Source organism: Falco punctatus (genome assembly GCF_963210335.1).
Source record: "Falco punctatus genome assembly, chromosome: 12".
NCBI classification, from domain to species: domain Eukaryota; kingdom Metazoa; phylum Chordata; class Aves; order Falconiformes; family Falconidae; genus Falco; species Falco punctatus.
This window is the reverse complement of record NC_137592.1, coordinates 31,843,104-31,869,840: the sequence shown is the minus strand read 5'-3', so window position 1 is coordinate 31,869,840 and position 26,737 is coordinate 31,843,104. Positions and strand designations below refer to the sequence as shown.

Here is a 26,737-nt window from a genome sequence, read left to right as displayed (position 1 = left end):
GCCCCGCTGCTAAGCATGTCTGACTGGGTCAGAGCTCACGCTCTCCTCTTGGAACGGTACGTTCAGGGAAGGACGGAGGGAACCCAGCCGGTCAGCACTGCAACTGTGGGAACTTGCATTACAGAGCGGTTTTACGCCAGTATTTGTTCCAGCTTGGCTGGGTCTGCTGTTCACCTCCTTTGTACTCCACCAGAGACATGGAACAGCTAAGGAAGTGGGAAATCTAGGCCATGGCTTGCAAAAGGTACATTAAGTGCTAGAGTTAATTAGTAATAAAAAGCTGTTTTGTCACCATACCCACACAACGTGACCATGAATCAGCCTTGTGATAGTACTGCCCTACTTCTGTAAAATAAGCATGGAAAAAACCAACTTAAACTCCATTAGACAAGGCAGCTCTTCAGTGGACACAATCTTGATGTGCTGGGTAAGGTATTTAATAACAAGCTTAAAAACTAACCCTGGCAGACCTGATCCGTTTCTTCAGTGAAGTTATACAGTCAGCAAATGTCAGGCTTTCTGCTGCGCAGGAGTCCTTGCATGACAAAGAAAGACTCAAAGGCAGCTGTGAGGCTTGGGTTTGGCCACCTTCCTGGTGTAAGCAAGTCACTTGCTCTTTTCAGTTTTTTTACAAGATGCTGGGATGCACTCTTGCTGCAGGCTTTCTGCTTCGTCCGTCTCTTTGGCTCTGCCCCCATGGCCCCCCCAGTTTGTCCCCATGGTACAAAGCCGGTGGCTTTCAGGGAAGGCTCTGTCCACCCTCGCAGCCCAGGGTTTTGCGGCAGGACTGGCATTAATGTTCCTAAGACAGACGAAACAAGAATCCTTCCTTCTTCTTGCAAAATCACACGCTTCAAAGCAAAACACATGAAATAATATCCCCCAAACTGTTACGTCTCTCTTCCGTGAAACTCTAATGTTTTAGCTCTGAGATTTACCTTTGTTATCTTCATGTTGTGTTAATTAATTGCACTTGCTGATAGTAAAGTCACATGTCTGGTTCAGTGTAACCAAAGGGAGGGATTCTGTTGGCAGTTTGATATACCGTGGTACTCTATTTCAGTTTAGAAATCTTGCCGTTGGCCTTATCCAAACGTGCTGAAGTCACTGGAAAGGCTCCTGGATGTTTATCAGTAGTTTGGATGAATTTAGAGGAATCTTCTCTGGAGCCAAGAATTGGTCTTGCCTGTTCTGAAAAGTGTGAAATTGTTACAGATACTTAATCACATGATGTGCTTTCAGACCTCCGGTTGCAGATGCTAACATGAGTTTTCTTGTACTGTTTGAAGGTCAAATGGCTGGCGATCACACGCGACTGGAATTCCACAACATAGAAACAGGAATAATAACAGAGCGGCGCTACCTGTCTTCAGTGCCTTCTAATTTCATTGGGCACCTACAGAGTCTTACGTTTAATGGCATGGCATACATTGACTTATGTAAAAATGGAGACATCGATTATTGTGAGCTAAATGCAAGATTTGGGTTCAGGAACATCATAGCAGACCCTGTAACCTTTAAAACAAAAGCAAGTTATGTTGCTTTGGCCACGCTGCAAGCATATACATCTATGCACCTTTTTTTCCAGTTCAAAACAACCTCCCTGGATGGATTGATACTTTATAACAGTGGTGATGGAAATGATTTCATTGTGGTTGAATTAGTAAAAGGGTATGTATGGATCAGCGCGACAACAAAACCCGTCTATTCAAAATGTGTATACAGGAGAAATATAAGGGAAAGTTTAGGATACAAGTCTCGACCTGATGGGGCGCATGTGATTGATGAATGTTTCTTCTTGTTAAAACTTCATGTGCTTTATTGTGACTCTTTCTTTCAGATGAAGCTAGATGCCTGAAAAGTATGAAAGTAAATAATAGGTGTAACTTCTATAGTGGTTACTACAAAGAAGTACTAGTTTGTAGCCTTCCTCTTGTTATCTCTCTACGTATGTATGCATGTGGTGGTACGTGGAGTGCCCGTTACTTTCCAGAAACGTGGGACTGCATCTCAGCTCATCTGAACGAGTGGTGATTTCTCTGAATTAAGGTTGCTTCCCTATCTGGCATTCATTGTTGTCTTCCAGTTTTACTAGGACTACTGAGGAGTACAAGGAAATAGGAAATATTAGACATGTTAATTAGTGCCCCTTTGCTATGTAAAGAAAAAGGAAACTTTTCCAATTTTTTCTTTTCCCAGGTATTTACACTATGTATTTGACTTGGGAAATGGTGCAAATCTCATCAAGGGAAGTTCTAATAAACCTCTGAATGACAACCAGTGGCATAACGTGATGATATCAAGGGATACCAACAATCTCCACACTGTAAAGATTGACACTAAAATCACAACGCAGAGCACAGCAGGAGCCAGAAATTTAGATCTCAAAAGTAAGTATATTAATTCCTGTAGAGGGTCATTACGGAATGATAACCTGAAAAAAATTGTGTATGTAAAGTCCAATATAATTTTGTAATCCCATATGAAATTATTTAATTGATTATAAATATCAAATATTTGATAAAGTATTACAGCAAATATCCCATATCAAATATTTGATTTGATAATCATAATATGATTACAAGAAATCATATCTTCTTTATGTTAGCCTGACAGTGCTGGTGTGGTAGTAGTTCTGCACAGTTAAGTACCACTATACATGTGTCAAAATGCCACAGGCGTTTAAAAAAAAAAGTAGAAAATCATAAGACCACACAGTGGCCTATATATACCAAAATATAATTGAGAGAGTAAAGGAGCTCTAAAACGTCTACGAAAAAAGGTTGATTTTTATATGAGCATAAGTTATATGAGTGGCATGCAGAAACCACAGCCCAAGCCCTTTGCAGAACAGATGATCTCTGTGTTAGAGAATTGGGGAACATTTTGACCTATCCTCCACTTCTCAGTATTCCACATAAAACCCACATTTTGTTGGGAAAATAAATGTGAAGCAATATTTTGATATCATAAAATATCTCTTAAGTAATGCAACCGTATGTGGCAGTCCCTCAATGTATCAGTTATAAATACAATTTGTGAGAAGCATGGGACCATAAACACGCTCACCTAAATATGTAATGTGTTGTAATTTCAATTGCAGGGTGCGATAAGCTGTGTTTTATAGGTCTAAAGCTACATTTTATAGGTCAGGCTAGGTTCTTAAGATCCTTTTTTATAAACCAAACTGTACATGTATATTTTAAAGTAAGTAACAGTCATCAGTTTTAAGGATGGGCTTCTGAAAAGCTAATTTGCATGAGAAGAAAGTATATTTTTAAAGGATGCATAAATATGCTTTTTAAATATTGCTTTCCTAACCAGCCATAAGAAAATATTTTCTAGTCAAGTGGAAAAGTATTGTGCATTTTAATATTCTCTATAAAAATTCTTGTTAGGAAAGCTAAAATTTTGTAACAGTTAAAGAAAATTTAATATTTCAAAAGCTGGGATGTTCAAAGTAGATATTAATATTCCATCAAGAGCTTATTCCTTGCTGGATTTTCTTTTAACTACCTCTGAGTCGTAGATAATGAGCTGACCTTAGTAATTATTCTGAATTTTGTGATATTTTACATGTTTGCTTCACTTGAAAGTGCTATTAAGACGGTAAGAAAGACTGTGAAAACCACATCTTGATATGTCATAATCATCAACAAGAGATTCTTTATCAGAAATACTTGCTTTATAAATTGAAGCTTTTCAGATGGCTCACACTACATTCTCAAAATTGCATTTGAAATTTGTGTCGTTATTTTACATTCTTGTAAATCTGGTCAATATTTATTGAGACAATATTTCTATGTTATTTGTGATGCTGTAGAGAAAACATAATTCTCATTTTTTGCAATAAGTACTACTTATGTGTGTGTATGTACATATTTATGTATTTAAACTTGGGGTTTTTTCCCCAGTATATTAATTAGATATGAGTAAATATCTCATTATATTATCAAAAATAATCTAGATTTGGGGAAAAATAATCCTGTTAAGAACCGATAACTAAGTTAACATAGTAATTTCATTTTACATCTCTTTCAAACAAAGCAGTGCTTTCCTACATTGCTTTAATTAAGGGAAAAAAAAAGCTTGCACAACGTGCTTAATAACGGCACTAGAGGGCGCTGTTATTTCACCGAACACACTGCTTAGTGCACTCACAGGGAAAGCTCATCAGCAAGGACAACCTATAAAATCCAACATTCCTTTGTTTTCTTCGCTTTGAAAATTCTACTTTTGCTTTACCCTTTTGAAGTAAAACTGTATCCATATCTGGCGCATTTTCTAACCTTGAATTCCATGGAGGAAAATACCTGAAGAGCATGAAAAAAAAAAAAAAACCATTCTGAGGAATGTGAAAGGTATTAATGCCTACTTTCTACAATTCACCACCCAGGAAATGTGGCTAGTGAAAGAATAACAACCTGACTTATTCAGTACAGTAATATACAGTAAGCATCTTTCTCAAAGGGGTCTAGCATACACAAGTCTTTAACGTCAGTTCTCGTAGTAGTATGTTTCCTTTTATTATTTTAATATATTGTACTATGTTTTGCTTGTTCAGCTTCCCTTAAACGTGGCACAGCATATATCTGGAGAATTTTGGTTGTGTTTTGGGGGGAGTTCAAGCTTATACATTTTAGCCAGTAAGGCTAAAAACAGGAAAAAAATGCCTTTGATTATTGTTTTTTCTTCCTTTGTGTTCAGTTGAAATGCCTTCCTGTAGTTTGTTCTTTTCTATTTTATGTCAGTGTTTCTTACGATGACACATCGCTGTTACTCTATAACCACTCCATACACTTCACCGATACAAACAGCTGTGGTTAATCCATCGTCCTGTGTTATTTTAGCCCTCGCAACAAAGCAAATTCAAACTGATACTTCCTGCATGTGCTGTCAGTAATTCTGTTCACCAGAGTTAGCGTTATGTGAAATAGAAATGTGTGCAGATAATGTAGAATCTGCAGCCTTTCTAAGGAATTGTAGAGTTACCAGATTTCAGATGCTGAAATCCAAGCTAATTCTGGAAAGATAAATCACATGTATGTAGGTTTTTTTTTTTGCAAATACACAGTGAGTTGGGTACGAAGATGGGACACAGAATGCATTGTAAAGCCTGCAGAGCATGCCAGTTGTCTGGGAAGGCAGACGGTTGCCATAAAATTATGGGAGAGAATTTCCACTATACATTTCATTTTGGGTGTAGGAGTTGGCTATATAACGTAGGAAGTTTGTCATTACAGACGTGGGTTCCCTGGATAACCTCTGGTACAATTTCAGCGGATTAGAGTGGGTACCTGTGGAAACACATTAAAGTCTCCAGCTTAATTATTGATGTAATTAGATGAGTAAATTATAAATTGGAGACAAATAAATGACTGAACATAGTCCTGTGTTTGGATACCAAGCACTGTGTTACTTTTCCTTGCAGAGAAAATTAGCAAAGCGTACTCAGGTGCATTTCTAGCAGGTAACCCATTAAGATAAATGTCTCTTGACAGCAAAGGTGGCACAGCTCGAGCCTGCCAATGTTCCCGTTACACAGCAAATTTCCTTTCATGTATTTCATGAGCAGATTCCCTGTCCTGCTTTCAGTTCAAGGCCTTCCCAGACAGAGACAGTTGGGTGGAAGGGAATTCTTGCTTGCTGTACTTCACACTGTGCTTTTATGGTCTGAAGGGTCTGAGTAGCCTTGAAGGGGCACCAAACTGCAAGTGAAAGTGACATGTGACTTGTGCTCTTGCTCCTCACTGGTGCCAAAGAAAAGATGGTTCCTTCGTTTGGACTGTAGGTATTAGAAAATCCGTAATGTCTCTTTGCTCTTCACATTTTCATCCTGTCATGTGGGAAACTGGTGTACTGTCAGAAACTGTGTTTTTATATATATAAATATGAAGACACATGATCTGCTTATGAGGAGGAACATCCTCAAGCATGATTTTGTATCCACTTCCCCACTAGGGTTTAATTTTCCTTTTGCTTCTCTCCTCCACGTATAGGCACGATTTTAATTCCCAAAGTTTTCACCACTTTCTTTAAAGAGCAAATATACAAAACCTACAAAAATCTACTCAGACTGCTCTTGGAATAGGTCAGAATATTAAGATATTTTAGCATTTTAATTGTTTAGAAATCAAAATCTCACACTCACACAAAATGGAAAGCCAAGGGCTGCTGCTGCTGGTTTAATCCTAACAAGTAGTTCGAAACTTTTCTAGGAGTTGGTAGTTTCAGTACTTCACTATCGCGTCCTATTCCAAACTTTCTAGCTATGCTGTATCCTCCAGAATGAAATGCAGTTTTCCTAATTTTGGTACTGGGCCAACTATATTTTCTATCTGAAAGGAAATCACCATCACAAAAATATCCTACCCAACTCAACATTTATGGTTTAATTTTTGCTGCCTGTGCATCATTCCATACGCTTTTAAGATCTGCTTTTTTGATTTGACATTCATACTTTCAGCTTGTCTCAATGTTATCCTCTTCCACGTGGCCTTCCCAAACGTCAGGTTTAGAGTCTGTTGTAAGTTATCTGTTATTCCCGTGCTGTTCTATCACTGCATCCGCAAAAACCACTATTCATATTAGAGCATATGTCACAATCGACTTCCTTGGATTTAAAAAAGCTGTCTAGATCTCTTATTGTCTGTTTTACTTTTATTTCTGTTACTGTTCCCTGGCCCCTGGTTTCCTTTATTCCTTTGTGGGATATGGCTGCCGTTGCTATACACATTTACTTTTACATTTGCCTTCTCCAATAATGTGAAATCAGCCCAGTCTGAAGCATCTGAAAGAAAAGTAATCATATTATTATCTGGTATCAGCTCAGTGGTTTTACAAATGCACTGAAATATACTTCTTTCATGTACATAAAGAGTCACTTCACAATTAATTAATCCTTGTAAACTTTTAATGCAATTAACTACATTATCATTAGGTCTACTGGCCTGGCATATGCATTGATGGTAGTCACTTAATCAATTGATATTTCATTTGCCTGTCAAAGTAGGCTATTTATGCTATGCAAAACTGAGCTAAATTAGTCTTGACCATAAAGAAGATTTCTTGTTCCAGCAATGGAAATTGAAATTGTTTCAGGTTCACATAATATTTGTCCCTGTTGTTTTATATTGAGCCCATTATTATTATTGTTGCTGCATTATATGTTCTTTTTCTATATTACAAAGTCTCTGTCAATGGCAGCAATCCTTCATATTTCTCCTGCTAAGCAACAAAGCTTTAAGAAGCACCAAAAAGTATTTTTATATAAAAATGCAAATTTTTACAAATCATCGTGTATTAATGCTTAAATTTCTCAAATAAACATGCATGAGCTAATTGCGATGACCTTGCCAGTGGGCTGTGAACTCTTCATGCAGAAATAATGTTCTGTTCTAAATGCTGAGTTCCAAATATGGTCAACAGCAAATAGGTCTTCCTAATGAGACCTGTTGGAGGAGGCAATGGCAAATGCAGCTGTTGTCTTCCTGATAATGTTGGGAAAACTGTGGGGCTTTAAACTGAGAGCTCTTCTTTGAGACTTGCCGTGTAGCAAAGACGCGGGGCAGATCCACAATAAGCAATCAGGCAACCTGGTCTGACGCAAATTCCTTTATCCTCCTTTCCACCCTTGCCACATACTGCTTCTAAACAGCCCTGCTGTCTGCCAGGCTGTGAAAATAATTTTGGCAATGCTAAGCCTCCAGAAATTGTATTCAAATTTCCAAAAATGTGAGATGGGGAAAAAAAAAATTAAAATGTACCCCAGTACTTCTGGATTCAATAAAAATCAAAGAATATACTCCAGTGCTTGTGCTGGGCTCTGTGAAATTAACAATAATCTTTCAGATTGTTAAAGATTAACAATAATCTTTCAGATTGCTCCATGGTGAGAGAAAGTTTTTCCTTTCTGCTGCTTCTCACCTGCTCTGTTCAGCCTCTTACACGCACACAAATGTATAGATTTGCCTGCACCCCTACAGCTGTTTGGCATGCAGGGTATTACCATTGCTGATGGTGGAATTTCTTTCAAACCCTTCTGGAATACTAAGTAAAAGTTATCCTAAGGATTATACAGGAAACATGTATGCTTTTCAAACTTCCTAAAAAATCTGGTTGTTTAGTGTAAATACAGCCCACTGAATCGCAGCACACCCCGCCCCCCCCAGCCAAGAAGCACGTCCTCAACTTGTTTTCCAAATGTGCTGAGGTGGGTCTGAGAGCTCCCCCCTCTCGGATCTTGGTGTCCTGACTGAGCAGTGCTTTTTTGCAAAAAGAGCTGCTTCACTTAATATCCTCAGAGTCTGGAAGTGATTGTCTTGATCCAGAGGTTGGCAATATTAAATACAGTTTCCCTCTGCAAACCCGCATTCAAAAGGAGAACGCTGAACCTCTCAGCTTTTTGGTACTTTTATGTGGAGAATCTTGCCTGAAGTATGAGCTAAAAGAAAAGTTTTGTCGATGATGATCTCTGAGGTCTGGGGTGCCTGCTGGAAAGGGGAATTCCTCCCTGGTTTGAAAACAAGCTCTGCTAAGAGCATGGGTTGGCTGTCAAAGCAGAGAGTAAATGATTTCTGAATATCAGGAGGCAGGGAAATTTGAGTACAGTATGCCATGAAAATGGCTGCTTCATTAGATTTTGCCTATATTCAGCTGTATGCAATGTACAAAAGTGGTCAGAACAGGGAAGAAATGAAGGACATTTGATGTGCTTGAGTGCCTCACCTCTCCACCACAACCATCCCCCTCACAGAGAGTAATTGGCATAACATCAGTTCTGTGGGAGATGGATTGCCACGTGCATTTATATGGCAATTAGATTTTATTATTTACCATTTACCATGCCTCACCAAGTTTCCTCACAGTCCATTGGACAAGCAGACTGCTTTGGTTTTAAATCTGTTTAATCTTTTTTAATACCAGTGCTTTTAATCTAGTCTTCACAGGGGAAAAAAGAAGCAAAGAGAAATAAAGTGTCTGGGAATCTGACAACTGTTATTGTCAAGAAAATGTTAAATGTTTTGGTGTAACTCCATCTCACTGGAGAACACGTGTTGTGTGAGAAGGGGATTGTTGGAGAAATGGTGGCTTTTAACCTGGAGAAATACAGGGGAATGTTCAGATTTGAGTGCTTACCTTTGGAGTATCTACTTTTGTCTGCTGAAACCAGCTGCTAAGCACGTTGTCCTGTTGTTGCTGTTCCCCCCCACACACATCCCTTCCATCTTGCTTGTGAAACGTAGGTCTATTTGCGTTAATAATCATTGAGTAGTTCCAAAAAGAGCCCAAAAGTGTAATAGGACTGAAAACGGAGTACCAAGAGGTGAAGGTGTGGAGAGCACATCCAGCAGAGCTGAGATGTAAATCAGTGAGCAGCACAGCAATAGCATGAGAAGTTTCTAGGCAGAAGCACGTTTGTACCAAGTGCAGAAAGTCTTCAATGCAGTTACGAGTAGTGTGATGGAATCAGAAAGATTTCTTGGAGAAAGGTAGAGCAGCAGGTGTATCTCCAGTTTGGGCTTCTGTAGAAGTTAGTGGCGAGAGATATCTGTAAGATGCTCTTCCTGGTGCACCCATCACTGTAAGTTCTCTCTGGTACCTCATAATCCTCACTGCCTCTTTCTCTGTCAGTGCGGATTAGGGTGCAGTGCTACCATGAAACTGTAAAAAGAATGATATCAGCCAAGGGAAGAAACCTCTTCAAAGTTAAATTGTCTTGACGGGTAACTACAATATGACCTATATGCCAATAAGGATGACTAAAGAAAATCCACAGTGCCAGCGGTTCAGTGCTGGTGGTTTCTTTTTTTGAATACTTTTAATGGGGTATTCAGGGAAGATACTGAAAGCAGCGTAGAATTGGGCTGAAAAGACTGGTTTCTATATTCCTTCCCAAAAGAGCGACTTGCTAACCCATAAATTCCTATTTTTGCCTATAATATCTTTGCCTTGCTTGGTTATCAGCACAGGGAATGTGGAAGACTGAAGGCATCACCTGTCACATCATACAACTACCTTCTGCTCAAAGTATTTGAAAGGAAAATTAACTCAGCAGAGCCTGGATAAGCAAACTAGTTGCCCTTTGCCTTCTTAGGCAAAAGAGAGTCTAAAAGGGATGGAATTCATCACTCCAAAAAGGAAAATATTTGAAAAGCCTACTTTGCTCAAAAAAATAAACCCAAACAAACAAAACCCACCAAAAAACCCCCACTACATCAAAACCAAAAGACTTCAACCACAAATCAATACTGAAGCTACAGATTGGACTCTTTGAAGTGAATAAGTGCATACAACCAGTATGTTTACATGTTTGTGTCTTTCCTCAAGTGTTTTTGCAAGGGGTAGATGAATTCCATCATGCTTTGCTCTAGCACCAAACAGGCTGCACTTTGCGCAGCAAGTGCATATTCTCTACTGTAAAGGAAGATTTGAAAAGCCATACGCTGGAGCGTATGTGCTGCAGAAGCTGTGTCAATGCATCGTTTAAGTCTTTGTCAACTATCCTTCAATTTATTATTGGCTTATCGTCACAGCAGGCTTCTTGATTTATTGAAAAAGGAACAATTTTATTTCATCAATATTTTTAAAGGATTAGTTTGGGGTTTTTTTTAACATGGGACAAAAAGTAAACTTTTATTCAGCAATAATGAGAGCGAGGATAGGCTCCAGAATCACCACCCATCTGCTAATCAGGCCCAATTCCTTTTCTAAAGTGTGTGTGGAAACTTCACATCAAGAAGGAAAAGTCACCACTCTGCCTATTGCACAAAGTGAATGGTAGGTAGGTGCTTCTGTATGTTGGAAAGGGGAGAAGGTCGTTAAGGACAAGTAGGCTTCTATATTTCATTGAATGTCAAAGGCATCTCGATGCCTACCTGACATTTTCAGTTGAAACAATATCCCTTGATTCCAGATTGAGATGTTGTGTATTGTGTTTAAGTCACTGCATATTCAGCTTGTGAGAGTAACCCATTTTCATGTTTCAGTTGCCTCAAAAATACCATGAGTTGGGATTGTGTGGGTGATCTTATCTTGAGTTCCACCTAGTACTTCATTGTACAATTACTAAGATACTACAAAGTGATTCTATTGATCTTGTAACAGCAAATCATCTTTTTTAGGAAGGACTCGGAGAAACCTTTTCTTTCGAGATTAGACTTTCCCTGTGGTATTTCTCAGTCTTTGCAGTCCTCGTTCCTCTTTGCCTGCCTGAGGGAAGAAGCTGTTATGTGCTTGATCATTTTGAAATAGCGTATTTGGAGAAAAGTGTGCCTGACACCTCGACTTCACCACAGCCAGATGTTCTTTGTATTTTCGTATGTCATATAAAGGAATTGTGGAGTTGCCTGTTGTGCTTTCAGAACCCGCCATGTTGTGCCAGGGCTATCCATCTCTTTCGTGGGGAGTAGTACCGCTCTAGAGTGCAGAAGCAGTCTTTTTCCTAGCCACAGTAGTGATTTAGTACAATGGGACACTGGAAACATGGCAGAGAAGCTTCTAAAATGAAAGAGAAATTAAGAGAACAGCTGAAAGTACAGCTGAAACCAGCAGCAAAACCAGACACGAAAGGAGGGAATGCTTACCTTTGGAGAGAGTGATGGATGTGAAGATGCTTTTTTACAGCCATAAAAAAACATTCCAGGGATATTGTCTTTATGGGTTATCAAAACCCCAGGACGCAATTCATTCTGCTGTTTTCTTTCATGGAACCACAGCATGGTTGGGGTTGGAAGGGACCTCTGGAGATCATGTAGTCCAACCCCTTCCAAAGCAGCTCTCCCAGAGCGGGCTGCACAGAGCCGCCTCCAGGCGGGTTGGGATGGCTCCAGAGAAGGAGACCCCACAGCCCCTCGGGGCAGCCTGTCCCACGGCTCCGGCACCCTCACGGCAGAGAAGTTCTTCCCCGTCTTCAGGCGGAGGTTCCCGTGCTGCAGTCGGAGCCTCATGTGCAGATGCGGCCCCACCAGGGCAGAGCAGAGGGGGAGATAACCCCCACCCTCCTCCTAGCGCACCCCGGGGTACCGCTGGCCCCTCGGCCACCAGGGCACGCCGCTGGCCCACGGGCAACTGGCTGCCCACCAGAGCTCCCAGGCCCTTCCCCGCAGAGCCGCCCCCCAGCAGGTCAGCCCCAGCCCGTGCTGGTGCGGGGGGTTGTCCCTCCCCAGGGGCAGGACCCTGCACTTGCCCTTATGGCCCTTCATGGGGTCCCTCTGCGCCCAGCGCTGCCCCTGCCCAGGTCTCGCTGCAGGGCAGCGCAGCCCCGGGGGTACCGGCCACTGGTCCCAGCTCCGCACCATCAGCAAAGCTGCTGAGGGCACACCCAGCCCCCTCCTCCCGGTCACCGGTGGGTAAGTGGAGCAGGACGGGACCCAGCGCTGACCCTGGGGAGCACGGCTGCCCCAGGCCTCCAGCTGGCCTCTGTGCCACCGAGCGCACCCCCTGAGCTCCGCCGCTCAGCCCCTTCCCAGCCCACCGCACCGTCCCTCACCCAGCCCACCCGCCCCGAGCTCACCGCCGAGGGGGCTGTGGCAGGCAGTGCCAGAAGCCGTGCTGAGGCCAAGGTAGACAACACCCACCGCTCCCCCCTCACCTACCCGGCCAGGCGTCCCACCGCAGAAGCCCATCAGGTTGGGCAGGCGTGGCTGCCCTGGGTCAGTCCATGCTGACGGCTCCCGATGACCTTCTTTTCCTCCACGTGCGTGGAGGTGAGTTCCAGGGTGAGCTGCCCCATCGCCTTTCCAGGGAGGGAGGTCAGGCTGACCGGCCTGTGGTCTCCTGGGTCCTGCTTGCCCTTCGGGAAGACTGGAGTGACACTGGTGTTCCACAGCCCTCAGGCACCGCTCCTGCTCTCCATCACCTTTCAAAGATAATGGAGAGTGGCTTGGCAATAACATCTGCCAGCTCCCTCGGCACCCGGGGGTGCATCCCTTCAGGGCCCATGGGTTTGTGGGTGTCAGGTTTGCTCAAGTGATCTCTAACCTGATCCTCCTCGACCAGGGGAAAGCCTGCCTTCCTCCAGACTTCCCCTCTTGCCTCCAGGATCTGGGATTCCTGAGGGCCAGCCGTGGCAGTAAAGACTGAAGCAAAGAAGGCATTCGGTAACTCCGCCTTCTCTGCGTTACCTCTTTGTTATGTTTTCATTCATACATGGAACCATATTTGAATGAATGGTGTTCTTTTCTTTCAAGAATGGCATTCAGGAAATGAACACCAGATATGTACAAGAAAGCATACAGATTTCAGAGAAAAAAGAAACCTAACCATATTCTGGTTAAACTCTGGTTCCCTGAGCAGTATGTACATGTTTCTGTTACCATTATAAACACATGGATAAAATTACTATTCCCTCTCTGCTAGTGATTGAAAGCAGTTGTAGTCATTAAATGAAATTAATAGTTTTTGCCCAGCAGCACGTATTACATAAGAATTCTTGGGTATGGATGTGAATCGGGAAAGGAGGGAAGTCCATGAGGTCAGCAATGTCAGTAGTGCCAAATAGTAAGATGCTACTGGTAGTTATTCAGAAAAGAAATGAGTAGAACAGCTTCTTCATTTTGTTTATTTTACATTTCTTTGGTTTAACATTTGCAAAGTTCTTGTTTTGAAGAACTGTAGAGACTTGGAATAAAAAAATGATGAGTTATTGCAGAAGGATTTGGCAGGTTTTGTTTTACCAACAGTTGTGTGTGACTCACCGTTGTGTGGCGTTCTGTGCCTCTTTCCCTAAGTGTGATTCCAATAATGAATACATTGAGAACTTGGGTTCATTTATTAGCCAGCAATTTGTTTCTGTGTTAAATTCCCTCGTTCCTCAAAGCACAAATCAGCTCTAAGTCAGAAAAGAGACACATAGGTGTGAATAGGAAAACTCCTCTTGGAATAAATGAACATCTGCATTACCTATAAAAGACATAAATTAAAACCACTAAAGTTCTCTTTGTCAGGGCTTATGATATAACCGGCCAGTAGTATTTTGCCATGATTTGTAGGTATGGCTTGGCTCTGAAAGTGCTACTTTTCAGTTGACTCCCCTGGCCTGCAATGAACATGCTAGTGAGAGATACTGTAGCATACTTTTTTGTTTTGGTTTGGTTTTTTTTCTGCAGAACAATGAAGAGAGGAAATAATCCTCCCTCTCTAGAAGGGAATAACTCTGTGTACCCACTTCTAATATAAGTAAGAAGAGAGCTGTGAGATTAAGGAGTATCTGCTCTCAAATAAAGTGCTTTATTTGAAGCTTCTTCAGAGATCAGAAGGAAATCTTGGAGCACTATTCCCTCACCCATTTCTTTACAATATGCTACTTTGTTTATGCCAGTTGATATGTTTTATATGAATTGGTTACTTTCCTTTATAAATTAAGGGAAGTCAGGATGGTTATGAAAAAGAAAACCGGAGACTTTTTCAGGAATACATTTAATAATCAAAATAAACTTAAGAAAAAAATACATGCGAGAAATGTAATAGCTAAACTTTAGTTCCAGAAGCTATGGTTGGCACTGTAACACGAGCATATCCCTTTCTATATGTATTTTTAAAATGCTTATCTGTTGAAAGAATGAAAGAAGAAATAGGAGAATTGCATTTTCCGTTGCACGCAGCTCCTGACCTGCTCACATGTTTTCAGCAGTAGCAGCATTGCGCTAGTATTGCATTTAGGCTGCAGCTGGTTTAGCTGGTGTCATGATCTCATACTGTTGATCTGATGAACGGTGATACCTTAATGAAATAACTAACGTGTAATTTATAAGGGCAAGTAGGCAGATACACAAGCTATTAATCCTGGTTTAGAGCACGTACCATTTCCAGTAGTGAGGCTGTACTTACATAAGAAATGAAAAAAGGGAGAAAACCTTGGAATTCGTGTCGTACTGTGTTGATTCCTGTGAACCCTTTTAGTAGGAACAGGAGCAAGCTTTATCTTTTCTGAACCTCTGCTAATGCATGTTCAATATACAAATAATTTCATTAACATTTTCTGTAATTGCGTCTTGTCTGAATTTCTAATGGGTTGAGCTTTGTAGGAAACTACTTCATTGAGATGAATGTGAAAATGAAGCACGTGAATAACTGAAATAAAAGTAGCTACGCAAAGCATTTGTCTTGGTGGCTATGAAAAAATAGGAAAGTGAAAAAAATTAAATATCTTTAAAATAGGAACATTAATTCCAGAGCCTATCCCTTAATAAAATTTTGTCTCTGAGAGAAAGTGTGTTTTCATGCCATTAGCAGTAAACTCAACCCATGTCTGAGATTAAATCTGGGAAATATTTAGCCCATAGTCATAAGAAATACTTGTATACACTTTATAAAAGGTGAAATCTAATAGCTTAACTACTCGGTACATATGATATGTATTATTGTAGTATATTAACTAGTGTAGAAACTGCTCTATACATATGAATATGTATTATTATAGTATATTAACTAGTGTAGAAGCAAAACTCACATTATTTTGAACATCAACAAACTTAAAATATTACCCAGAACATGTCTTTGTGGAAACTGTCTTCATTAGTATATAATGATCAGTTCTAATTTTCAATAGTCTTACAGAACTACAAGTAAACAATAGAGTTATGCTTTGGTTAGACTCAATGTATCTTACTTCTGTGCATATGACACTTAGTGGAAAATGCTCCAGTGTATATTTTCTGAGTTCAGGTTCGTGTGTTGGCGCCCTGACCTGGAGTTCCCCAGCCATCCATCGTAAGGGACACAGGCGATGTGCCTGTGGGCAGCAACCCCGGTGTGCTTGAGGGGTGCATCTTAGGAATTAGCAGGGCATCGGTCTGGAAATTAGCCATTTTAAAGGTTTAATCACTCACAGGAAGAAAAAAATGTGGGGTTTTGGACAGTATAAACGTTGGGAGGTTTAAAAGGAGGTTGCACATGTCATGTACAATAGATCGAGTTTAACCTTTTTAGCATAGGAGTGATTTTCTCAGCATTGCTCTCTGGAGTTTCCCCCTTTCAAGTCTATTGGAATCAATTGAGACAAATTATGCCTCTGTGCTGAGCTGACAATGACTGAAAGCACAGAACTTCAGGAAACCTGGAAGGGTTTTACTTTCTAGATGTTCCATCTGAGAAAAAGATGAAGAACCTTTATCTTGAGGCAAGAGTTTTTACTTTGTTTCCAGTTCAGCTGACTGAAAAACACAGAAGTGCTTTCTGCTGTGAGTGAATTGCATCCCATTCGTGGGAACATATGGATCACCATATTTTGATCTGTTATATGTAATATTATGCTTCTGAGATTTATACTGTACCTTAAAGCTCTGGAGAAAAGCAATATCTTGTTTTTTAAATTGTCTACGTAGAATGGAGAAAGCTTGGAGTTTCTTAGTATCTGATGCTATAAAGGTTGCTAAGACTTTTGGTTGGATGGCTTATAAGATTAATAAAATATGCATGTTCCTAAGCTTTTTATCTCTATTTCACTAATTCAAATACAGTTGAGTTTTAGGGCTGGTATGTAGCAACTAAAAATTTTTCACAGTCTGATAGACATTGGTTTGTTTCCGGCCATTTGCTTGCAGGCAAACTAAACCATTACAAACAGCCCTAAATTGCACTCCCTTGCGCACAAGCGAGTACGCCAGGAGAACTGGGAGAAGGTGTGGTGGCAGCTTATACTGATAAGAGGGAGATCAAAATTAGCCACATGGGGTAGTGGTGATAGCTAGTACATTCTGAGTTCTGTTGCTATAAAAATCTGCCTACAAAGCTTGGTGAAGTACATAATTTTGCATTTGAGGTGATGCAGAAACACTCTTTGGCACATCCTATGGCCTAGGCTCCAAAATCATCCAGACTGGGGGGTGTACTGGTAAGCACAATGTAGATTACAATGTGTGTTCAGACAATCTATTGAAAAATTATGCTAGCACAAAACGTGTCATCAGTGAGGGTTTAATACATAGGTGCAGGAAGGATTTTGTCACTGGGTGATGCTTGAGAGTCGGAGGCTCCCCTAAGCACCTTCCTTCGAATAGGTTCAGTGCTCCTCCGAAGCTCAGATGGTCCTTGTCCCGTCTGCCCAAGGGGCTTGCCTGCAGGCGCGCTCGGAGCATGCCCGCCAGGCTTGCAAAGGTGACTGCTGCTTCTGGGTGGGAGGATGGTAGTAGAGGAGGTAGACAAAGCAGGACAGTAAACTCATGCAAGATATAGGAAGCCGTAGTTTTGCTCCTTTCTGTCTGTGACTGAAGGAACCAAGCCCATCTTGCCTGCTTCCCCCTGCTCCCGCGTGACTGACACGGGTGTGAATTTTTTGGGGGTGATGAGTCTGCTTACACCACTGCTTAACAATGGCATCCCTAAGCTTCTCAGATGTGGCTCTAAACGCTTGTTTGCCTGGTGTGGTTTTACATGGATGTTTCCAACATGGACATATGGACTTCAGGTGGATCTTCGTGCTCCACTTTACTGCCTTTTTTCTCAGCGTGCTGGATCCATAATTGGGATGATTTGCGGTCAGGTTCCTCGAGTACACTAGCAACATGCATCAGTGCTAAATACATTTCTAGATGAAGATTCTGTGATGATCGAATCCTCAGCTGTGAAATAGATGCATGTTTCCCATATATATGAGCTGGCACATAAATAACATGTCCAGGTACTTTGAAGTAATTAGTCATACAAACGTGAAGTCATATGCATTTGGAAAAATATAGTTCTGCGGTGTCCTTTCACATCATGTATGCTATCAGTGATTTGTTCTACATTTATTTTGAAGAATTTTTCTCTGAGATATGTGTTGTTTGGCATAAAAAGACCAGAAGATCAAACAAGGTCAAAGATTTTCTGAATCTGATATTTATTTCTTTTTAACAGGTGATTTGTATATTGGAGGAGTGGCCAAAGAAATGTATAAGTCCTTGCCAAAACTGGTGCACGCAAAAGAGGGCTTCCAAGGCTGTCTCGCATCAGTTGACTTGAATGGACGGCTCCCTGATCTGATTTCAGATGCTCTCTTCTGCAACGGGCAGATAGAAAGAGGATGTGAAGGTATTAAATATGCTGATTTGTTTGGTTTTGGTTTTTTTTTTTTTGTTTGTTTGTTTGTTTGTTTTTAAATATCACAGTGAAAGTATTGTGAGAATCCTGCAGTTTTGTTGATACATGCACTCCACACATGGAGAAACGGTATTTTGCCTTTTCTAATTGATCTCGTTTGACCCTCTCTTACATAACGACTGCATTTTCTCAGTATTACGGAGACAGCTGTGTGCCAGCCCTACAGCACAACCCGATCTGAGAACACCAGTTAACTTCCTAAAAGTTTAACATAGGTTCCATCCTTCTCCAGCGGCAAGATATTTTCCATGTATTTTATTTACTTCTGTTGTATTTTAATTAATGATAGGAACAATAACAATTAGCTTCAGTGAAGTCCTTTATATCTTTGTAACACTTAGGCATTAGCTAATGCTAAGGCATGAGCTAATTAATTCCACTTTTAAAGCGGACATTTTGGGTTGATTAATTCAAGGCTAATTTGTGAAACTGCTTAAGATCAATCTTTTGTCTTCTCTATTTTTGTTCACCCCTGAGATTTGTATTGTTGTGAGCCTTCCTATCTGAAATCAGTAACAGCCAAATATGGTTTATCTCACATTTTTACGTCTTTATTGACTCATAATGAATATCACGGAATTTAAGTAAGGACAGAATTAGAAGAGGTATATTTGTAATTCAGGGGTGTCAATCTCTAGCTATTTTTCCAGCTGGCATTTAATCCCATGTTATTTTTACTATGATTTATGCAATAATTTAAATCAATTCTCTGTCCTTGAATATGTATTTTATTCACATAATTCTGAATTTTGTGTCTGTTTAATTTTATGCATTCTCCCCTCTCTCAAGTGCCATCCTCCTCTGGACAGAAAAATGTGTAAATGACACTGTAGAATTTCAAGTTGGAGTCTTGATGATTTTGATATCAAGTTTAAGTTTGCAAATAGACATTGTAAAAAATCCAAGCAGAGCTGGGGGTTTTCCTCAAGGAGAGAAAGCTTTCTGGTGGATAAATTCTCTCTCCTGTTCTGTTGTGCCTACAGAATGTCTGTACAGTTAGAACTTTTTTGTTCTTTACCTGTTACCTTTAGTTAACAGCATGAAATCTATTGATAGCACATAGGAATATGTAGAATTCACAACTTATTTTTCTGTAGCTTTCATGTCTATTGATTTCTATCAGGAATGGAAAAATATGTATAAATTAGTTTGTCACTGAGTTTAGAAAATTAGATTCTGCTTTCTGAATGGCGTTAGCAAGTTCCCTGCCTGCACCAGCTCTTCAGAGTCAAAATACGCCTGAATTCCATTATGCATTTCATAGCTTCTTTTGAAATTATGTAATTTTCTAAATGAATTTTATGTGCTTCAAAGAAATATTGCTACAGGCCTAGAGCACCAGTTCACCTTTTAAACCAGTGGCAGAACTCAGCTACCAGTGAATTTAATAAAGCTACCAACAATTTAATGAAGGCCATACAAATATCATCCCTTTTGGTGCCAAGTTAGCTTTTTCCAACACCAAAACCATCTGACACAAACCAAATGGTCAGACCAGATGCACTGCCTGGGTCCCAGCAAACGGCCCATCAAAAGAAAATAACAGCATGGAAGGAAATACAGCCTACCAACCTTCCAGGTTAACTCTCTCCTTCCACTGATTTATTTTTTTCCACCGGTTTACTTCAAGTTTTCCTGTCTGACCCACCTGTCAGTCTCCTGGCTGCAGCCCATGGGTTAGATGTACAGCAAAATGTTCTGCCACCTAAAATGTGAAGTCACTTGTGGATTTCACCGCCTCCTAGAACCTCTTCCATGCCTCACGCATGCCCGCAGCGCTGCTGCTGTGCCCCAGCAGGACTGCCTCCGTCCCTGCAGTTTGACGTCTGCCTGATGCTGCCGTGGGATGCATGAGCTCTGGCTGTCCCCTCAGATGTCATGTCCAAATTGCTCAGGACACCGCAGCAGAAATAATTTCCAAGCAGCGTTAGTCCCCACTGCTTTCGAACCAAACGTCACGTGCTGCACTGGTGGGTATATGGCCTTTGTTAATCCATCCACCCGCTGCAAAATCTTGCCTGGGAAGAGAGGCACTTAGATTTGATGTTCTCCAGACTCTCATGACATTGAATTTCCCACCTTTCTGGTATTAAAAAAAAAAACACCAAACCTGGGATGAGAGCGCTTTTCCTCTCTTTTGTAAAACTGTGAAGCCATAATGTACTACTAACTAATTCCATCTGTTAGGATTTTGGTCATAAAATATTGATACTTCTCAATAACTTTACTGTCCCAAGTGCATGTTAAAAATGCTTTCTTTGAAACACTTTTTGCAAACCCACACGTGGGATTGCTACGGCAACTGGTAAGGCTTGTGTTTCGAAGTTGCAGCCCCAGGCAGATAGATAATCTCTGTTCCCTATCATTGAGCATTGAATATAATTTGCACTTGGCTGAATCCACCTTGTTGACAAATTTTCAATGGCTAGAGCAAAGAGAAGCAAACAGCTAGAAAGAAAAATATGGTAACTAGCTCTTCATATTGCAAAGAGCAAACCTCAGAGCCAGGTTGCAAGTGTCAGCTCTGGTTTTACGAGTCAAATCCACTGTACTTTACATGCTTTAAATAAAGCAGAATTATAGAAATTCAATGGAAATTCTCTATAAATATAGAAATGACAGAAACATCGTTTTTACACATTTAAGAGGAAAGTGCACTACGTGCCTGCATGTGCATATATAATATAATTTGTGTATCAAATGAACTACCTGAAGTTTTCAAAGTATTAACATACATGAAGATTCTTGGTGGTGAGATATGGATTATTTATATTTTTTTATTACTGTATGGAGTAAAACATTGTACATGCTACTTAATAATGCATTATGCCTAATATATAGCATGTAAGCCCTCACATAATACAAATGTAAAAGAGAGACCAAATCCAGTCAATTAAAAAGTCTGCAGTGAAGATTGAATAAATTAGAATATTTAAATTGGATGTGAATCAAAAGGTCAGTGCTTGAGAAGAGTGTATTTTTACTAAATAGCTTCGTTCTGTAATATATATAGGAAAATATGAACCTGTTAAGGTAGATAGTATAGTATTTACTGACATTAAGCAGTCCTTCAGTGTTCTTAATGGAAGTAAGTAGACTTTTTTTTTTTCTTTAAGAAATTCTTACATGTAAGCTAGTCTTTATGTCAACTTTTGAATAATGACTACTATAGATAAGCTAAAAGTGCTAAGAATCGATTTCATAAAAAGCAAAATACCCTGCTTTTTAACCAGATTGTATCTGTATTTTTTCCAAACACGTGTGTTTCAACAGGCACTTTTCCATGTGCCTGCAGGGTCCTGCAGTTTATGTACTTTTAAGTCCTTGTGACTTTTGCTCTACTTTTGCAAAGATGAGGAAATTTAACATTGCATAACTAAAGTGTAAATAAATGCATGAATATATAACATTTAAACACCTACAGATATTTTCACTTCATCTTTGTAAAGTTTCCGAGTAGCAGAGTCTGGTGAGAAAAAAATGTGTCTTGTCTTGTCAGCTGCGGGATTCTGTCATTATAAACCCCAGCTGAAGAAAGGGTGATGTAATGCACAAATGTTTAAACTTCTGGGCTCAAACCTCCAAAGACAAGGAAATCACTAATACCCAAAACTTTTAATTTCTGGGCTCAAAATTCCAAAGAAAAGGAAATCACTATCCTAAGTCTGCCTACTGCAGTAAATCAGTTCTAGGTGGCATGATTATTATTACTATTGGTGGATATAATAATAATAATGATGATAATAATTATGATTATGGTAATAATAATAAAAAACAATAATAATAATGATGATGATGTAGTGAAAAATAAAATAGATTATTATAAAGCCAATAGAATAGTTAATAATTTTGCCAAAATACGGGTGCAATGTGCACTGCCCTCATTCCTAATTGCAGTGGTGACCGTTGAGGGTCTTGTTCAGAGGTGTGCTCCAGCACTGCTTCATTTAAAGCAAGAGGCCATTGAACTGACTTAAATCATACTGATATGCATTTTTCTAGAATACTGGCAAATCACAAGGAAATCCGACCCTGAGATCTCTGAAGGAGCTGTAATGTGAAAGCAGGGTTAAGTGGATTTCTCTCTACAGGATGATTTAGGATATTTATATCATCTTTGGACCAGTTTTGCTCTGCCATCAATGACTAGCAGTGGGAGTTTCAAATGGATATTGATGTGTCTTCTCTAAAACAATTTAGGACAATTTTATAGTCTCAGAACCAAATTTTTCCTTGTAGTGTCAAGAGTTGGTGAGAAATGTGTGTGAGCTCATAGTAATCTGTAGTTCACGGTCTGTATTTCAGCCTTCATTCACCAGCCACGAAGAAAGGGTGAGGAAAAAGAAGGACCACAGAGGATGACAGTGCTAATTATTCTTGAATTCAGTATATCTGAACATGACAAATGGCTAGTCAGGATTCAGCCATGCATTTACTCTGCTAATGCATTCATATCTATCCAAGGGAAAAAAAAAAAAAACCACCAAAAACTTTTAATTTTCCTTCATTACATGTCATCAGCTTAATTAACCATTATATTTGTAGTAAAATACTGGCAAATTACTGCTTTCTTATTTTGGCTTGCCTGAAGATTTATGGCTATTAGCATTAATTTGTTTGCATTATATGGCATTTCTTTCTCTCTTTAACAGCAGCATGCACTTTACTCTGAATGTTTTTTTTCTGTGTTTGCTGCCATTTCAATATTGCTTACTAACATTTAATATATTTTGCTTTTTTATTTTGCTGACAAAGTTGCATTGATGAAAGCTGATTTGCAAGGTAGATAGCCCTGTGTGTATTAAACAAGACTGAAACCCCCAATGCACAGTTGGATTTCTGCAATAAATGCTCTGTACATTTCAGAATGAAAGTGTGTTATTTTGTTTCAGATTTTGTCTTTCACACCTCTAAAACAATGGGCTACACCAACCCTCATTTTCCAGCATAGCTTGCATAAAGGCTTTCAGTCTTGAATATGTTTGTATATTGATTGCTTTAGTGCTTTGATCATTCCTTTTCAAATTTTGTTATATTTCAGTAGTCTAGTTATGATTCTCTAGCAATAGAGTAGCTTTGTTTTTCATGCGTATGTCACATTTCGGCATGCCAGTTCATTAGTAGTCTGATTTTCTGCATTTTCCCTTAAAAAAGGAACCTGCATGGGATCCCTGAAGCATGTGAATCAGTACTTGCCAACATTCATGCCAAAGAATCCCAAACTCCTCTTAATTTCAGACCTAAATAATTTAAAATAATTTGTGGGATTAAAAGCGGTCTATAGTGTAGCTTCATTTTTTTTATTATTTTTATTTTTGTTTTTATTTTATTTTCTGATTTTTACTTACATCTCCCAGAGCTTTGTTTTCTGTGGCATCTGGCTTTGCTGTTTGAAATGTATTTACAGGAAAAAAAGCTTTTAGAAAACATTTAGCCAGTTAATGGTCTGACATGAGATTAACAAATAACTTGCAACAAATGTAACATTCCCCTTGCAGCTGGAATAACTCTGCTTCACTTTGTGCATTCTTACATGTTCGATATATCAACCTTAAAACTAAAGCATCGCCACCGCCCCACCCCCCCCCCCCCCCCCCTTTTAATATTACGTGCCACTGCAAAATCAGCAAGTTTATGTGCCTTTCACGTGGTAACTCTTTGCTCATTTGATTTGAGATGTTGGCAACTAGTTAATGTACTCCAGTGAGAAATGCCTTTCTTTGGAAGCCAAAGTGCAAGTCCTTTTTTTGTGTATTCTCATCAGGCCCCAGCACCACGTGCCAGGAGGATTCATGTGCGAACCAGGGAGTGTGTTTGCAGCAGTGGGATGGATTCAGTTGTGACTGCAGCATGACATCCTTTAGTGGACCATTATGCAATGACCGTAAGTACGCTAAAAACTGCTGATGTGAACGCTCGAGAGCTTTAAGGCAATATTTGAAGCAAGTGTCTGAAGCTTTATATTATTTTACTATTAGGTATTTAAATGAACTGGCAAACCCTACGAAAATCTGTAAGGCTTGTGGGAAGAACATAGCTAAAATATACAGTATGAATTTTGGACAATGTGCAGTATCAAACACTGGCAGAATTACGCTTGATTGCATGCCTAATATACTGATGGTTACCTGTTTGAAATAATCCCTTTCCTGATTGAAAAAGCCTTTTACATTTTATTATCTTAAGCTATATTGTAATTTTGTAGCATTATATCACGAGGGCTATAATTACTGTGAAACAGTTGACAAGGCTCATTATCTCCCTTTGTAGATTTCTTTAGGTGACACACTAAGCATGCCAATAATAAAAGCATGCCGAGTATTTTAGTTCTTTTAAATTTCATCTGAATAATACTATGTAACATACACCAACCATCTGGCCTTTCAGGAAAAGCATAAATGTGTCAAAAATAAGGGGCCTGATTCACCAGTGTCATAATCTAGTTTTATTCCAATCTAGCCTTATCGATCTAAATAGAATTATGCAAAGTGGAAGTGGAATAGTAATTCAAGAGCCATAACGATCCACGGTAACTGATTCAAGTGAGCTACTGAGTTGTCTTTTTCACTTGTCACATTTGAAATATCCAAATGTTGCACATTTTTATATCCATGCAAAGAAGGAATTTCTTCAAGGCTAAGTGTTTTTATTTCTATTTGTTGTATACATTTATCTGAATGAATGACATGGTTAAAAAAAAGTGGTATAACTGTGTAGTCAAGCATGTTTTATGTGTATGTCTTGTTCTCCACTCTACAGCAAGGTGGTTCTTCTTGGACAAACCCTAAAATAACAGTATAATTATAACTTTAAAAGCTTTTGGGTCAAATTATATCTAGCACCAGGTTAGAAAAAGAATTACATGTAAAAGCTACCTTCATTATTCTCATGAAAGTACCACTTTTCTGCTGTTGACCGTGTTTGAAAACCATGGAAAGGACTCATCTCAGTCCTTTTCTCTGCAGTTGCTGCATGGTAGAACCAAAATGTGGTATCAAACAACTTTCACTAATTTGAGCAAAAGTTGAGGTTTATTTTATGTATATGAGTTTGCCCTTCCCAGCAACGTGAGTGATTAGTCATGCTGCTACACATGTATTTTTTAAAGATTTCAGTCCCCTGTCTGCTACAGGAGAAAATTGTTTCTATTTTACTTTAAAGTTGTTATTTTTGTTCTTTGGCAATCTTTGAGTTCACCCAAAAGTAACTAAAAAACTGAAGAAGTCATATATTCCACACTTAGCAAAGGAAAAACTCTGTTTATAAATTTGCCTTAGTAGTGGCTGATGTCTGGGCCTGCAATATTCTCTGATTTATTTCTTCAAGTGACAGCTATTGCATAAATTTGGTGAACTGATGAACTTAGGTAAGATATTTACCACTGTGAAGGCTCATTTGTATGATAACTTTATGGACTACACTGCACACAATCAGATAATTCTCAATATAGTATTTCTGATGATGGTAGAGGAGTACCTTTAGTACATGGCTGCCAAAAATGCTTACTTTTTTTCCCCAGATAAATCTTTTTTTTTTTTTTTTTTTCTTGTAATGTCCTTCTATCACAAACATGAAATATAGATTTATTCTGGATATGGGTGTTTTGTAATAGAATGCAGAGTCTGGTAAATATAACAAGTTTGGTTTCTGCTTTATCTTGGCTCCTCAGATTAGCTCAGATACCAAACATCCGAAAATCACATCTAATGAGAGATATTTTTCATAATGGTATATGTGAGGGAAAGGGGGAGAAATTATGTTGTAATCTCAGTGTCATCTATACGCTCCTGGACTGCTCTCTGCTGTGTTTGGGAAGAGCACAGTAAGGGGAATGACAAAATGTTACTATGGGTTTTAGTAACTTGCCACAGGCTAAACTGCAGTACTGCAGTAAGGCAGATTCCTTTCACGTGAAGAAGGATTATCTCAGCGACAGGTCTGGAATAGCACCTGCTTGTAGCTGGAAAAGCCATCCCCTTTGGAAGGATGTGTGCATCCCAAGCAGCGCGTGCAGCGCGTTCCCTGCAGGTTGCACAGAGCAGAGCTGGCTGGCAGGCGCCAAACCCTGACCTGGCGTTACTACACAGGCGGGCTGCTGGCTTCCTCTGCGTTCGTGTGAAATGGGGTATTTAGGGCATCCAAGTCTCGCAGGCAGAGATTTTTTGTTACCAACCCCCAAAACCGACCACTTAAAAATAAGTGTCGGTGGACAAAAGAAAAACGGTTAAAAGGACCTGGTGTGTGGAGGCTTGTATCCCTCCTGCACTGGATGTCCGTGCTCAGGTGCTGGCGGTGGGGGCTGTGGGGTGGCCTCAGAGTGGAGAGCTTCGACTGCCCCAGGCAGGGCCAGCTCCACCAGAGCCCCCACAGGGCACAGCTGAGTCCCTCAGCCAAGCTGGTGGCACCTCTATGAAAGCACGTTTAGCCAGTATGTCGTGTGTACCAAAATGCACGATGAGATGAAGGAGGAGGGAAGAAAAAGAGTGAGGAACAGCAGAGGGAACACCAAGGGCAGGGCAGGGGGAGCTAGGCGAGCAGCTGGGTAGGAGCTTGGCCCTCAGCCAGGATCAACCCACCACACCTCCCTGGTACTTTGTTCCACCAGTTCTTAGTAATCATATTTGAGCAGTAACTTCATTGTGCCAAAATGGCTGAG

At 39.9% G+C, this 26,737-nt stretch overlaps 1 protein-coding gene across 10 annotated transcripts in view; it reads left to right on the top strand.

Annotated features, from left to right (window-relative positions):
* Nucleotides 1–26,737, top strand: part of NRXN1 (neurexin 1) — a 730,370-nt gene that overhangs the window by 349,848 nt on the left and 353,785 nt on the right. For all 10 annotated transcript variants that reach the window (XM_080407807.1, XM_080407800.1, XM_080407815.1 and 7 more), the window contains 4 exons: nt 1,290–1,671; nt 2,200–2,390; nt 17,839–18,012; nt 23,846–23,965. In XM_080407807.1, coding sequence (XP_080263933.1) covers nt 1,290–1,671; nt 2,200–2,390; nt 17,839–18,012; nt 23,846–23,965 — 867 coding nt within the window. The remainder of the gene's footprint in view (nt 1–1,289; nt 1,672–2,199; nt 2,391–17,838; nt 18,013–23,845; nt 23,966–26,737) is intronic.